Source organism: Eurypyga helias, unplaced genomic scaffold, assembly GCF_000690775.1.
Source record: "Eurypyga helias isolate BGI_N326 unplaced genomic scaffold, ASM69077v1 scaffold38312, whole genome shotgun sequence".
Lineage (NCBI taxonomy): Eukaryota > Metazoa > Chordata > Aves > Eurypygiformes > Eurypygidae > Eurypyga > Eurypyga helias.
Window position 1 is genome coordinate 14,684 of NW_010234790.1, and position 15,653 is coordinate 30,336.

Below are 15,653 nucleotides of genomic sequence, written 5' to 3' on the forward strand. Positions count from 1 at the left end.
GCTTGCGTACGGTCCCCGGCACGCCAGCGTGCGGCCTGCAAAGGCGTTTTGGTTTTTTTTTTTCATTTTAAAAAACCTCAGCAGAAGTAGCTGACTGTCAAAACAGCAAAAGTGTGAGCCAAGCGGAGTCTGCAGAGCCCGACAGCTGTGGGTCGAGAGCCTGGCTGCCCGTCCTCTCACACCGTGGGGCAGAGAGAGGTTGTCCCAGGCTTAGTCAGTGAGCAGAAGGTCATTGCACTGATGCCAAATCCTGGTACGTGCCCCCGGCCTGATGTCCAGCGTATTCAGCGGCCATCCCCGAGCAAACCACGGGAACCCGGCTCTGGAGGAGGCAGGTCCAAAGGAAATACAGAGAGAGAGGTGAAGGCAGTGAACAAGTGCCGTAAGGAAAGGGGAAGAGCATGCTGACAGCAGGCAGGCGAGGAGGAGCAGGGTTTGTGGAACAAGCTGTTCTTTACCACTGTCGATTTTTGTCAAAGAATGTAGTAAAATAATATGTACTAAGAGGGCTGTTGACCTCAGCTCTTAAAATATAACTTCTTTGGAGAAGAAAAAAAGTTCTGACATCCAGGATCTTTCTATTCTGTTATCTATCTTCTTTTGAATTTTGGAGGCAAAAGTTTTCCCTGCTAATTTTTACTTCTAGTCTATAGATATTCTTATTACATCCGAGGATCGCTAAACACTCTCTGGGTAGAGAGAATGACCCAAACCAGAGAAATGTCAAGGTAACATGAATGCTGCAGAAGGGGTACTTGGGTTGTCAGGAAGACACTCCGTGTGTTTTTCACATGCACTCCAGTGATTCATCCTAGCCAATTTAAGAAGTTTCCTCCCCCAGATGTCCACCATACCCTTCTGTTGCAATCAACCACAACAATAGCGGGAGGGGAGGACAAGTGATGCGTTTGTTCGCTTGCGAGCTCCTGCAGTTGGCAGCCCAGAGTACTAATGTGAGAATTGATGGCCACTGAAGTCACGCCAGTCTGAACGGCACTGGTTGAGGAGAGGACGCGGTCCCGATTGTGCTGCCCCTTTCTAGGTAGGATAATCTCAGCAGGGAGAAGGGGCACACAGCTGATAGGGGTGACCCTTCCGTTGCTACAGCTAAATCTGCCAGCGGCGGTGAGCTGCAGTTCTTAAACGGGCTCTCTATAAATAAAATGTATTTTTAAGGCTTCTTCATTATCATAAATTCTAGTTCAACATGAGTTTTCTGATCTGGCAACTCACACACTTCAAAATGCGTGCAGGACTTGTGCACACAAACGGGGCATGGAGTTTATAACTTTTGGGAAGCTAATAATGCTTCCATTGTTAGGACTGATTTGTTTTACTTTTAAAACTGGCCTTCCTCCAAAAACTAGCAGATGTTATCAAACTTGCAAGGAGGAGACGTACGTACATATCATTAAGCTATGCAACTTTTTCTTAATTACTTTTAAAAGACTGATATGATGCATGTCACATTATGACTAATTACTTACCATGGCAGTAGTACCAAGAGCACAAAAGCTGGCTGCTAAATAAGATCTGAGGTCTGTCTGACAGGCTAATTTCCTAGGAAATACAACATCAGTTTTGTCGGCAGTCGGGTTTTCATAAAATAAGCAATTAAAGAAATATGCCTAAATAGATGATTTACTGCTCCCATCTTTTGTTATGCTCAAAATAGAAGAGTGAGTGAAAACACAGATCTCTGCATCCCTCCACATGGCCGTGGGCCCGGTGGGTAGTTCAGGGCTTTGGTGTAGGTGTACCAGGTCCCAGAGAAAGTCCTTCTTTGGCATCAAGGCCTGCCTTAAATTCACAGAGGATCTCGGAGCTGTCAAGTGGAGCTACAGTGACACGGAAATAGAGGTGGAATTGTTCTTTGCACAGGTTCAGCCACGGCTCGGGTGTATGAGGGAAGGTCCCTCTCCCCTCATAAGCCCACGTGTTACCCCGTTTTACAGAACATGCCGAGGCATTGTTGGTTTTCCTGCTGCTAGGCATTGAATTATTTTTCTATTGTTGCTTTTCCTGTTGTTCAAAAATAACGTTCATTTCTGTAGATAGTCCACTGCTGGTTTTGCTTCTCTCTACAATTTTGCCTCTAAGTTATTATCTTATAGAAGTGCTGAACACCCCCCTCTCCACTTCATAAAATAAGCAATTACAGTAACATGCCTAATTAGCTGATTTCCTGCTCATTTCTGTGTTTCTCAAAGCATGAAAAAGTTAGCGTCACGTGAGGGCTTTGCATCCTTGCCCAAAGCTCCTATTCTACAGGAGAGCTGAGCATCTTCTTTTCCACTTCAAGGGCTCTGCATCTTCCAGAAATGGGCTCTTTGGTCCACCATAAATAATTTAGTTGGCGTGCTTGGCTATGTGATGTGTGAGGTATGGGTAAATAAAGGGAAAGGTAGGCTTCATTTGGTACCTCATTGTAAAAGCTTGAGGTTTTAGTGGCTTTAAGTTTACATACATTCTTTCCAGACAGGGAAAATTAATGATCCTGTTACTGCTTGCACGGGAAACCACGGCTCTGATCCTTGCCTCCTTAGAAATGATGCCGTTAGCTGGAGCGGGAGGAAGATCGGTATCGACGGCAGGTGCTGCAGCACAGGCAGATGTGCCGTGTGTAGTGAGGGTACGGTGATAACCTTCATCCCTCTAGCTGACTCCGTGAGGGAATGGCCATGCCATTGCACCGTGCCTTTGTCCCTCCCTGCTCAGCCCATCACGTTCCTGTTAACTCCTGAAGGGACAGGTCCCAGCACCAACGCCACCCTCTCTTTTTTTTCCCCTTTCCTTTGTAATCACTTCTGAATAAAAAGCTGTATTATAATTGCAACTTGCAGATTGGAGCCTAAAGCTGCCCAAAAGTATATTTACCGAGATTTGTGTTGTTTCTTCTCCACCCCACCCGCCTCCCTTTCCTGAGGTCTGGAATCAGTGGTTTCGTACTACCCAGCACTAGGCTTTTTGGACCCTCTGGTACTGTGGTTCAGTTCGTAAGCTTAGCTTGATTTCCTCTGCGTTGGAAAGATTTGGCCACCTGCCTGTAGACCACTATTTAGGCTTTGAAGACTGATTCTGCTATAAAGATGGATTCTCCCTCGATAATACCGTGTAGTCACAGCCTCCTTGTCCTCCTTCCAGCTTCAATTCATTCAATTTGCAAATTAAAATAAATGAGCCGAGTTGGGTTCCTCTTTTTGTTTGTTTGCTGCCGGCCTTAAAAACTCGAGGAGGGGTCTGGACATGAGGCTGTGTTCCTTGAAACTTGCACATCCCCACGAACACGGAGTGGAGGTGTTCCAGCTGGAGCTCCCTCAAGCCAAGCAGCGCTGCTGGCAGGACACGGGCTGCGGTTCCCCGCTGGAATCCGCTCCCGCCTTGACCTGCCAGAGACTGGAGCTGTTAACTTTCCAGGCAGCTTGCAAAAGCCATCTTTTATCCCTTTGTTAAAGAAGCATGTGGTCTGAAATGGATCCGTGTGTGGGCAGACCTTTATTCCTCATTTCAAATGATGGAAGGGCTGTCCAAGGCGCTGGATAGGCACCTACTGTTGTGCCTAAGATTTTGGCCGTAGCGGAGCCTCGATCCTCCTGGGACTGGCTGTGCATGGCTTTGCCTAGTGAAAACTGGACCTTAACTGGGATCACGGCGAGTGATAAGAAGCTCAACCCCAGAGGAACAATGTGACGAGCAGATCCCAAAGCGCGTAAACTGAATTAATTTGATTTTGCATTTGGGAGAAGCAACAAGCACAGAAGACTTCAATGCTGCTTGAGAATGTTTTTTTCAACATATGAAAGCAATTATTGTTCTTTGTATTAGAGTGGTACTAAGCTTCTGGCTTCTTGAATGGGAAGGAGGCTCCAAAATTGTCCACAGCCGAGGCAGATAGCTGCAGATGCTGAGGAAAGGAGGAACTACGGGTTTGCTCAAAGACATAAGGGCAATTAGTAAACGAACAGGGAGATGAGTCTGAGGTTGTTGCCTTACCAGGAACACCATTTAAAAGTAAATAAGCGTGACTTGGTTGGACTCAAAACGTAGTGGTGAGATGCTGTAAGAAGTAAACCAGGGAAAGGCTACAAAAAAATGTAGCTCTGCTTCTGAGTTCTCACAGTTCAGAGACAGCAAGATTTGGGGGAGCTAGGTGCAACGTTAGTGTGGGCTTGTTTTCCAAGGTGTTATGGATATGATGAAGTTCCTTCTTTTCTATATCTGTCACGGGAAGAAAAATCCACCAGCCCGAATTACTCTGCATGGCTGTTTCTGAATTTGTGTAACTTTGGTCTCATTGTGCCGTTTATCATTTGGGATCAGCTTTATGAGATTTGTGTCAGGTTTTCCTATTTGGTTGCAAGGCAAGTTCACGGAATCTTCTCTCTTTTTAGTGCGGTGGATGTGCGTATGATAAAAAGCTAAGATTGCATCATCTTTAATAAAAGAGAAGATATAGAGCCTAAAGAAATCAGATTAGTTGTAGAGAAAGAAATCAATCAGGTTGGCAAATTGTATCTTTGGGACAAAGTGCAAAATGTTTGTTTCATACGGTATTTATTGAACAAATTTGTTGAGAAGATGGTTAAAAATGCTCTCCAGGAAAAAAAGCGGGAACCATTTTGTTCAATTTAAATGACATTGATGTATTTTTTACATCATGAAATCTTGCAATATTACCAACAACAATCCCTGATAAAGTACTTTACACAATTGCCTCACAGGGCATTTTGAGATAAAAGTATATATCGGAGATTGTAAATTGGCTGCATCCAATTTATATATAATGGAACCCACTACAGCCATCCTATGAAATTCAATAGATCAGGAATCACATTACACTTCTGTGAGTTTGGGGTAGTAGGAGCTTTAAAGAGTCTCCAAAACAAGCAGGCAACTTTACATCATATTTAATGAACCCTGTGTATTTTAATACACATGTGATTAAAATGTTTTGTCTCTGTTTTTCATTTTGCTGGGTGATGCTGAAGGAAAATTGTAACTCCGGGTTTGTGAAACCGATCAGCTGCTTGTTCTCAAGAGAAAATGCATTTTAATTGAACAGGGCAAACCGTATTTAAATGCTAGGCTGGAACAAAAAGCGAAAAAGAAAAAGCAAGTCAGTACAGAGAATCCATTTCAATATTTCCCCAGCAATGCGAGCAGGAGAGCTAGATGACAATGTCCCATAGGCAGATAAAGGTTCACAAAGTACCACGCTGTTGTTTTTCTTTTACTGATCTATGCTTGCAGCCTCTGAAAACAGCACACAGCAGACACGAACCCGAGCAAATAGACGTTTCACCTTGAGGGGCTGGTTCGGCTGGTTTCCCCCTGTTTCCCAAAAGGGAATAAAAGCGCTCCACGCCTCCCAGTAGGCAGATGGTACCCTGTGGGATCTGCCTCTCGTCCAGCCACAACCAGACGTGCCAAGGGGCCTTTCCTTGGCCATCGTGTCTGCACAGGCAAGAGCACGTGCTCACCACGCAGCGGAACGTACGGAACCCGTGGGCGAGCATTTCGACAGAGCAAGCGATCTGAGAGCAGGTCGATAGCGTTCAGGCCCGTAAGGCTGGAAGGTGGCCATGGCCTGGTGTTGTTTTATCAAGAGGCCTGGGTCTTTTCCCTCTCCTCTGACTGATACTCCAGTGTGCGCATTTATTTGTGTGCACGGTACGTGCATGATCGCATCGTTGCTTGAGAAACCAGTTCTGTATGGCCCGTTGGTGATAGGCAATAATTCTTACTAATTTCAAAAGAAAATGTTGTTCTTGAAATTGTCCTTTCGTACCACACCATGTGCTAAATACATCAGAGTCAGAATAGGCCCAAAGCAGGAACATTCTGATCAGGATTCAAAATGCCTCTACTCCAGTGGTACCCTAAACCAGAACAATCGTGCTGCAATCAGTGAAGCTCTGCCTGTGTAAAGCTGAGAACAAGGTCACGTCCTGAGCCTCTGAAAAACGAGTCTCCAGCTGAGTCTTTGTATTTCCCCAAGATTCTGTTACACCAAATTGAAGCTGAAGCTAGGAAATGGACAGGACTTGCAAAATACAAGGTGTCAGGGCCAGAGAATTAAAAGCTAAATGTGAAAAAAAAAAAAAGCCCCGTGAATTTCAACAAGTGGGAGCCTGAATCCTGTGCTGCAGAAAACGTCAAGTAGAGGACAAGGTTTGGAGTTTAACCTTGGAGTTAGACCCTGATCCACCCACAAAAAGGGGTCAGAATCTGCAGTGCCCTTCCCAGCTGAACGGTGAGTATGTCTCTAGGAGTGGACATCACCTCTGTCCCCAGCAGCAGGATGGTACTGCAGGGTGCGTTTCCCTTGCAGTGGGATCAGTGCCGTTGGCTTTTTCCTGGAGTCCGGTGGGCAGGTAGGAACAGGAAGGGGCTGGAGGAGCATCGTAACTCTGTTGGCTGGAACGCGCGGGAAAAGCCGTTACCATCCAGCGAGGCGTGAGCCGCCCCAGCAGACCAAGGGTGAGCTATTTGCTGAAACGTTGTTGGGGTCAGCGGGGGAAGGAGAGGGAGAAAGGAGAACTGGAGGCGTTTTGGTGGCGGTGGTGGGGCTGCAGGAGCAGCCCCAGCCCTTCTCCTCCATAGCAGTACGGCCACGAGCTGCGAAGGAGGCTCCGGAGGACTGCCAGGTGCCTCTGCGCAGAGGCTGCCATTGCACTACGCTGCGCTTAAAAAAAAGCTGGAACTGAACCAGAGCCTCCCATGCTGCCGTTAAAAGGTTCTTTTTTTTTTTTCAGGACATGTGCACTTAATGTCAGAATATTGAAACCATGCCCACGTGAATAAAGTTACTAAGCCAGTGATTCATTGCTGTTTCAAATCTCGATCTAGCCACAGTAAATTTCTGCTCAGTAGTGACAGTCTGTGTCCACATGCCGGCTGGAACTGAACCAGAGCCTCCCATGCTGCCGTTAAAAGGTTCTTTTTTTTTTTTCAGGACATGTGCACTTAATGTCAGAATATTGAAACCATGCCCACGTGAATAAAGTTACTAAGCCAGTGATTCATTGCTGTTTCAAATCTCGATCTAGCCACAGTAAATTTCTGCTCAGTAGTGACAGTCTGTGTCCACATGCCGGCTGTGATTTACAGTTCTGCGTTTTGTATCAACAACATCTGTTTAACAAAAGAAAAAAAAAAAATAAGCCAAGAACATTTATTTTCTAATCTCTGTACCAGATGTTGTTTCGTTATGCGCAAGATCCAGGGATTATATCAGAAATAATTTAATTATTTTAAATGAATAATCTGAAATGTTTTTCCTAAAGCATGTCCCGTAACCACTAACAACATAAAAACATAGGAATGTGGAAAAATTAACTCATGTTTTGCACAAATCTATAATTATATCTGTTTTAAGAGCACAAGAATTAAGCACCAAATCCTAGCTTCAGATTGTAGTGTTGGGATGCTTGAAGATTGGCAGAGGAGAATATCAGTTCTCAGGGTTATGATAGAGATAAGGTGGCAGAGGGTGATTGAAACAGCAGCAGAAACCAACAATTGAGAATTGAACGTGTGCCGCAGGGAAGGGAGGAGACGAGAAGCAAATGTGGCTTGGAAGGAGAGCGGTGCTGGGCTGGGATATGAACTGAGGTCCCCCCCGAGCACACGGAAGTTGCACCGTGCTCCCGTGAGTCCCTGGCTGGCCCCGGTCCCTGCACACCTGCAGGTCCCCCGGGCTCCCACCTGGAGGGCAGCTGGAAGGCACCGTCTCAGTGGACTGGTGACAAAATTCCTTCGGTCGGTTTCTATTTTCCACCTTCTAGGGTAAAGCCGCTCAGGGCGGAAGCAGGATCGCTTCCCACGACGTGCCGGCTGCCCTCTCGCCGCTCCGAGCCCAGGATGAGGTTGGCCTGGTCGCTGCAAGGACACGCTGCCGACTCAGGTGCTTGCCGTTTGCCTATGGCTTTGCCCGCAACAACAGCGTGAGATCACATTCAAACTCACCGTCGCGACTGTAAAAAACCGCTCCCGCGATCGCTTCCGTCTCTTGGAGGCAAACGCAGAGTTCCTTAGGTGTGTGTCTGACAAGCAGAAACCTTGGGGTGTTTGTTCTTGGAAAAGCAGGGTCCTTTCCAGAGTTTCAGGCTGGGTATCGGAACACACCAGAGAAAAATCTTCGCAATTTGAGGTTTATTATCATTCCTGGCTGTAATTTTTGCGGGTGTATCGCAAGCAGGTATGCTGATACGGAAACGCTGAGACATTTATAGCTGACTGGCCCGCGTATCAGTCTTGAACTCACCATTATTCCGACTTACAGTGACAGGTTCTGTTGCAGCCCGCAGACGCATCCAGCCAAGTTAAAATGAGAGTAAACGCACCAGAGATGCTGCGAAAAGCAGACAGCGCGTCTGTCGTACGGTTCCAACCTTCTTTCGGAGGGGAAGAGATTTCTATATTTTTCCGCAAGCTGTGGCATGTATCAATCCAGTATAGACCCAGCCAGACCTGTTAGTCTTCTTGTTGCGTGAAGATTTATCTTTAATTGCCAAGGTTTATTTTTATTTTCCTTGAATTACTGCCGTGGATGCGTATAGATGCATAACAGTTCCTAATTTCCCTCCCTGTATGCTTGTACAGCACAGATTGCTTATCAAATACAGCCTTAACATTAAAGTGTCAAACAGGATTTGCAGGAAGCTATTTGGGTTTGTAGTTTGGGATGAACGTTTATCAAATTGTGGATTAGCTGAATCATGCACTGAACCAAATTATTATTGTCTGTGATTAAATCGCAAAGTGGTTATTGCCCTGTGTCATCTAAAGCACAGGATAGTTTAAATCTTTAAAATCTCTTTTGAAGGTGGCTATAGGAGCTACATAACTACGGAGTTTTAGGACCAGGCTCTGTCCCTAGGCAGGAAAATAATAGCTTTCAAAAGGTCGTTTGGACCGATCACTCTCTGCTTATACAGGCAACAGGTCTGGGAAGGGAATGGATGGACTTATTTACATTTCAGACATACAGAAGCATTTCTCAGTAAATAGATCTCTCTGTACCCGGCGCTGGAGTGTTTATTCAAGGTGCTGGCTCAAAAAAGGAGGGTGAACGGCCTGTTCTTGCCCGGGCCTGAAAGGACGTGAGCTGCCTGCCTAGGAGCGGTGATGCCGAGGGCTCGCTGGCCTTCCTGCTGCGGCCCGGCTCCGGGCTCCCCGGTCAGAGGGGTGTGGCGGAGGGAGAAGCCGTGCCGTCCTTCCCAGCAGCGCCGCTCCGCAGGCGTGGAGGCCGCAGGGTGACAGGCGGTGGCTCTCCTCAACACCGCCGCAGCAGGGTGTTACCGCCCCGATGAGCGCCTGGGAGGCCGCAGTCTCCCTAGAGCTGTAGGAGGCCATTGCCGGGCTGCCGGGGCCGTGTCGCTCGCCTCGCTGAGTCACCAAGGAGGGAACCATCTGTGCCAGGCGGGAGAACCATGGGCTGGGGGACGCCGAGGCCCATCGCCTGCTCCGGTGAGCGCAGCTGGGGGGGTCACAACCCAGGAGGAGTCATGAGCAGTCATCACCGTTGTCTTTGTGAGTTGACGGGGTGGGGGAAGCCCTGAAATGGCTTGTTTTCATGTCGCAACAGGGGTCGAAGGGGGTGAGAGTCACAGCATTGGCGTCTGCTGGAGAAACGAAAATCTGGTGCAGCGGACGGTGGCGTGGCACTGGCAGGAAGTGCGCGCCAGGCTGCCTTCGCTCCACCACCTCATCCCCCTCGTCCCACTCTTTGACCTATTTTCTCTCATTGTTAGCTAGGAATCTATTTTTTAAAGACTCAGCCCAGTCTCTCCTGCTGGTTGCAGCTGATCCATCTCGCTGCAAGCCTGTGAAACCGTCACCTCCCGAAGGAACGTCCCTCTGAGCACCTCCTGAAGGAACGTCCCTCTGCCAATTACTCTGGAGGCACGGATTCAGCTCAGCGTGAGAGCTCGATTGAAGCCAGTTGGCTGTGCCAACAGGACAGGGATGGCTCGAGAGAGGCTTTGCACAAAGTACAGACACTCTGAACAAATGTCGTCAGACCTCTCTCCATCCGTGCTCGACCGAAGCTAGCAGAGTCGGAGAAATGTCAGTGCTTTACCGAAGGGATGACTTAGCCTGTAGCTCTGCCCTCCCCCTGGGAAGCCCACAGAAGGGGAAGGAGAAAGTTGCACAGAAAACTCCAGGAGGCAAACGCAGGCTTCTGCTCTGAGCATTCCTCTCCCAGAAGAAGGGTTTGAGGTTTCCCAGAAAGCGCAAGCAGCAAATCCTCTAAGCCCTGCGATTTCCCAGGCGTGCGCCCGCGCCGTGCGCGCCGCGCCGCTGCGTGTACCCAGAGTACCTGGCGGAGAAGTGCTCGCCCCAGGTGAGCTGTCGTTCCCGCTGGAGTCCCGCCAGCCGAGGGGGAGGATGGAGGGAGGGAGCGTGCTGGATCGCCACACCAAATGTCTGCTCTGCTCGTGTGCAGTCTCTCTGGCCCGCAGCCTTTTGGCTAGCCCCACCTGCCTATTCCTTTCTATTTTTTTTTTTTTTCCCCAGCTGAGCTAACGGAGAGGAGGCTGCGGCTCCTCTCTGTCCCTGCAGCCTTCCTGTCTGGCTGACTCTCTGCCCCGGACACAGATAGATGCTTGAACAGGAATTCTGTGAGGCACACATGCTTGTGGAATGAGGAGATGCTGTGATCCGTAGGTGGGCTGCAGATAGCTGCTATCATGTGCAAGAAAGAAATGACGATAACAGTATACTGTGTTCAGCCCTCATTGTTTAGATAGAGGATTTCAATGCCTTTTAACAATTAATTCGGTGTCCAGGCAGCTACTTCATTTTAAAGCGTCCCATCCACGTACCTCCCCCTCCGCGAGCTCATTTACGCTCGAGTTGTGCCACCTTGCGCTAACCTGGTGGCTGTTGATCGAGTCCTGTGACAGCTGTTTGCAGATGTTGGCCCTGCTCCGTGCCAGCAGCCTACCTCCCTCATCCAAATTGCTGTTGGGTTCCAGGTCAGCTTCAAAATGAGCTCTATCCTGGGCAAAACGCTTGGACTTCTAAGAGAAATAGCTCAGGCGTGACAGATGACACACCGCAAAATCGCAGCCCTGCACCGGTCGGGACGGTGCCGTGGGAGCACGCCTGCAGCACGGAGGAGGCATGTTGCAGCTTTAACGTGTGCGAGTTGGTCAAGGTGAACCCGGGACCGAGCCCATAAACATTTAAGCCCCAGAACAAATGTTTGGGGTTGTACAAACATGTTAACTATCTCCAGTTAATTGGCAAGCAATTACCGTGAAGTAAAAATAGCTTTCCCCTAGCTGAGCAGTCACAGAGTGCCTATCCCTCCGTGCACGCTTACAGGTCACCAGAATTTTCAGCAGAGGAGCCTTGTCCAGTTTTGCCTTCTGGATCCTGGCAGGTTTGTGATCTAAAGTCTTTTTGTCCCCAGCAGCAATTGCTGTTTGTTTGTGACACAGGCTTAGCAAACAGGGCTGTGCGCCAGAGCTAATTTTCGTGCTGTCCTTTAATAAAGTTCTGCAGTTCATAATGCAGTGAAAAACTAAGATAATATTGACTGGCAAAAGAATGCAGTTCAGCAAGGGAACACACCTACCGCGTGCACTGTAGTGGAACTATTGGTGAAAGCTCAATAAGGATTTTTAACTTGAAGGCAGGTTAGAATGTATTCCCTACTGACCTACTGAAGTTTGAATCTTTCTGGTGTTTTGCATGACAAAGATAATGAACTGGACGGGGTTGCATTAGGCGCATGTGCAGTTGAGAACCAAGAAGCAACGTCCTGCCGGCACCCAGCACAGCACTGACTGCCCAGTGTGCTCACCTGCTCCCAGGAAAGGCCACAGAAGTCAGTAGCATCTTTTCATGAGCTCTCCGGTCCGTGCAAACCCATCGGGCTCTCTTAGAACTTGGGTCAAGTCCTTGCTTGATCCTCCACATCCTTTTGGCAAAAAATGCCCGAATCTTCTTGGTCTGTAACCAACCCGCAACGGCGTTTCTCTCCTGGGAGGGATTATCGCGGCATTGCTGGGAAGGCAAGGCTGGGCACGCGCGGAGCTGCCGTGACTCTGAGGCTCGTGGTGGCTGAGATGGGCTGGCAGCGTGGTTCCAGCTGAAGTGCCACCATCAGCACCGCACGTTGCGCGGCAGCAGGGGAGGTGCTGTGTGCTCTCTCCCTGCCTTCGCCCGCTCCTGGTCAGCCCTCTTCCCAGAAGTGTGGTGGTGTGCCGAGGAGGAGGGAAGCAGGTGGGAGCCTCGAGAAAGCGGCGAGCCCACTGCGCCGGGACGTCTGGCACCCGCATGGATTTGTGTGCTGTTCCTCCGGCCGCTGCCGTGCGGTGGAGGGTCGGTCCACAAAAATCTTTCCAAGGCAGTCGGTGGTCTCTGCCTTGCGTCCCGGAGAAGTGATGGAGTGGCAGATGGAAAACAAAACTAGCAAAGTGCATTTCACAATCCTGGCAGCAGTACTGGGCAAACACAAGAATGGCAGTGATGGAGTCTCAGATTGCTCACCCCGTGCAGCCTGGCTTTAGAAACTCTGGCGTTATGGGGGGGCATTTCCAGAGGGGGCTCCTGGGCCCTCAGCGGGCTCCTACGGCCAGTTGGTACCTTCCAGTGCCTCGAGCAAGAGGAGCTGTAATGGGTGCAGATACCTGAGCTTTCCCAGGAAACATTCAGGCACAAGCGCAGCTCTGTTCGCTGTAACTCCTTTGAATTCACTTTCTGTGCCTGTAGTGGCAGACAAATTTGCTGGCAAACATTTTGCAAGTTAAAAAAAAAAAAAAAAGGCATTGATCCAGGAAGGCACTGTGCACAAACTGAGCTTAGTATGACCGGGTACACCTGTGCGTAACGCTAGGCACGTGACGAATGCGCTGCTAGATCCTCGCCAAAATAAATGTGAAATAAATATCGGAGCGTACTGGTGGATAATGAATGCTGGTCTTGTAAGCAGAAACGCATGCAGCCAGGAATAGGAGCCTACCGCTCCGTGTGTCCGCTGGGGATATCCAGCGGGGAGGGTCACGTGCGCTCCTTTCCAGCTCACCAGCGGGGCTGGTGAAAACAGGTTTTGATTTGAATGAGTTATGACCCATTGAAAATGGCATCATGCGTAACCACAGTAAATTGTCATAATGAGATCACGAGGCTCAAAAAGTGGGCAGCGAGCAAAGAGGCCTCATTCCGCCAACGCACACGGCTGACTGAGCCCTGGGCTGCAAAATGCGAGGAGGGGCGCGGGCTCATTCCCTCAGCATCTTGTCAGTTTAGCGACAGGACCAGGGGTTGCACAGCCGGACAAAAACCCATGAGAAGTTTTGAGTTAAATAGAAGAAAACAAAATTCTTATGGCTTTGCAGTTAGTCATATCCAGGGTAACAGAGGGGACCGGGCTAATGCAAATAGTGGAAAAGCACGGATACCCTAAGTGCTTCCATGCTTACCAAGGGCTAGCTTGGTTGTTTCTAAGCCACGTTTCTGTAGGAGGGGAGGGTTTGGTGATGAGGGCAGAGCACTACATAGTTGAAAGCAACTCTCTCTCTGGGAGCACGATAAAGCTGTATTCATTTGGCTCATCCCCACGCTCACGGCTCTGCCAGCCCAGCCCATGTAGACCCTGCTCATCCAGCTGCCCTGCTGTAAATACCGCAGAATCATCGCTGGCTTTTCTGTTTTCATGGCAAGGCAAAGTCTGAGACTACAGTAAATTCGATGCATTTAAAACTTTACCAAATACCAAGCCCAGACAGCGTTTGGTCACAGCATTTTATCACAGCATTTGCCTGCTGGGAGTCTTGTAGCCGGACTCCTGGAAAGAACTCCTTCTCGACAGCGTGGTATTTGTGTGGGGCAGGGGACTGGAAGAAACACACTTCAATTTACTCTGTGTCTCCGCTGAAGTTACCAAGTGCACGTGTCCGTAGAGGCCCGTTGCAAAACACCAGGCATATGATCTGACCACATCCTCCCACTCCCCCCGGGGTGGAGGGCAGAGGTGCGTAGATGTAACGCATCGTTGACAGCTACAGGACCTGTTTGCTTGGTCTCGTGACTCAAGGCAAAGCGGGTTGCTTGCCACATGGTTGCCACTCCTCCCAGGCCCGCACCCTTCGGTCTCCTCCATCTGCTATGCCTTGCACACAAGTATCCGTGTCCCCGAGCCATGGAGACAGTTCAGGCTCGTGCTGATATGCGTCACCTTCCTGACTCATATCATCTCTTCACAGTATTTTTGTGATGATTAAATTCATAGCCTGAGCCCATGGATAGAGAAACACCCAATCCAGCGCTATTCCATGTAGGGCTTGGCCCTTAGCAGGTTAACCCTTGGCCATGGGATAGTGCTTTCCGTTTACCTAAGGGATGTAGTCTGAACAGCACGCTGAAGCCTGAGCCGTTCCCAGGACCCCAAATCTTCTGCTGTGGACAGCTGAATCCAAGGTCCCCCTGCTCGTGCAGTAGGCACGCTCCAGGCCAGTCTGGAGAGGGCTCTGGCTTGTCTTGTTTTCCTGGTCTTGGCTCGCTGACATTGCTGCAAGGACGGCCGGCGTAGATGGAGGCCAGCCAAGCTGAAGAGACAGCGGGGAAGTGTGTCCCTGCATACACTGCAGAGCAAAGCACGGGGAGCACTTGGGCTTTCCTGGTGCTCGTGTAGCAGAGGAGTCTCCCAGGGCTGACCCGGTGCGCGTTTCTGCGTGCCAGAGCCATGGGTGAATGTGCCGACGCTGCCCACGCTGCAGTACAGGTGCAGCTGCGGCGAACCAAGATTTTCCAGGTGTTGCCTTCTTTTTAGCTCAGGAGAACCCAGAATAAAAGTGCTTGTGTAAAATACTTTCTGAATTTACTACTTCTTAAGCTCATGTGCTGTGTGTCATCCACTGAGTAAAAGTTCTTCTGAGTTTTCACTCTGTAGTCTCAGCTTAGTAGCACTGCATGACCCCCTCCTAACACTGCTAATTTTTCTAATGCCTGTGTAGGAGAAGAATTTGGACTGGTTCCCTCGGATGAGAGCGATGTCCCTGGTTAGCAATGAAGGCGACAGCGAGCAAAACGAAATCAGGAACCTGCAAGAGAGGCTGGAGTCAACCATGAGCCTTGTAAAGCAGCTTTCCGGTCAGCTTGCCGAGCTCAAGGAGCAGGTAAGTGCCCTCCAGCGGGTAGCAACCTGAGCGTGCGTGGGTAAACGCGCTGCCTTTCATCAGGTCCCGGTCAGGACAGGGTTACAAAAGAGACTTCTGTCTTGGAAAGGTTTTCTCTTTCCCTCCAGTACGCTTTCTGAGTAGATAGGCCGATACGGGTTTGAAATGAAATCGTGCTCCATTAGCACCAGTGAAGAACAGGTAAGGAGAAAAGCTGGGGGGGAATCGGTTACGAAATCCTCCCAGTGAGTGTGCGAGGACAGAGGGAAGGATGCAGAAGGGCTCTGCCTACGCAGGCCCTGCGCAGCCCGCCAGTGAAAAAGACGTGGCACTGGGAATGGCTGCGTGCTGATGGGAAGCAGCAGCCAAGCTTGCTGAATCCGACCCCTGGATTTTTTTTTTTCCCCCGCTAAGAATATCAACAGTGCTGTTGCGAAAACAATTCGCCAAGCCTGTCGCTTTGCTTGTGTCACCCTGGTCTTTGTGCCCCCACCCCACCCCCCCAGCTCGCCCTGCTCTCCT

General features: G+C 49.4%; 1 protein-coding gene across 1 annotated transcript in view; it reads left to right on the forward strand.

The window, feature by feature from the left end:
- Window positions 1-15,332, forward strand: part of LOC104505839 (inositol 1,4,5-trisphosphate receptor type 2-like) — a gene marked incomplete at both ends in the record, with an annotated part of 25,551 nt that extends 10,219 nt beyond the window's left edge. The window contains 2 exons of the mRNA XM_010146561.1: window positions 14,970-15,131; window positions 15,276-15,332. Coding sequence (XP_010144863.1) covers window positions 14,970-15,131; window positions 15,276-15,332 — 219 coding nt within the window. The remainder of the gene's footprint in view (window positions 1-14,969; window positions 15,132-15,275) is intronic.
- Between the last annotated feature and the right edge of the window lie 321 nt (window positions 15,333-15,653).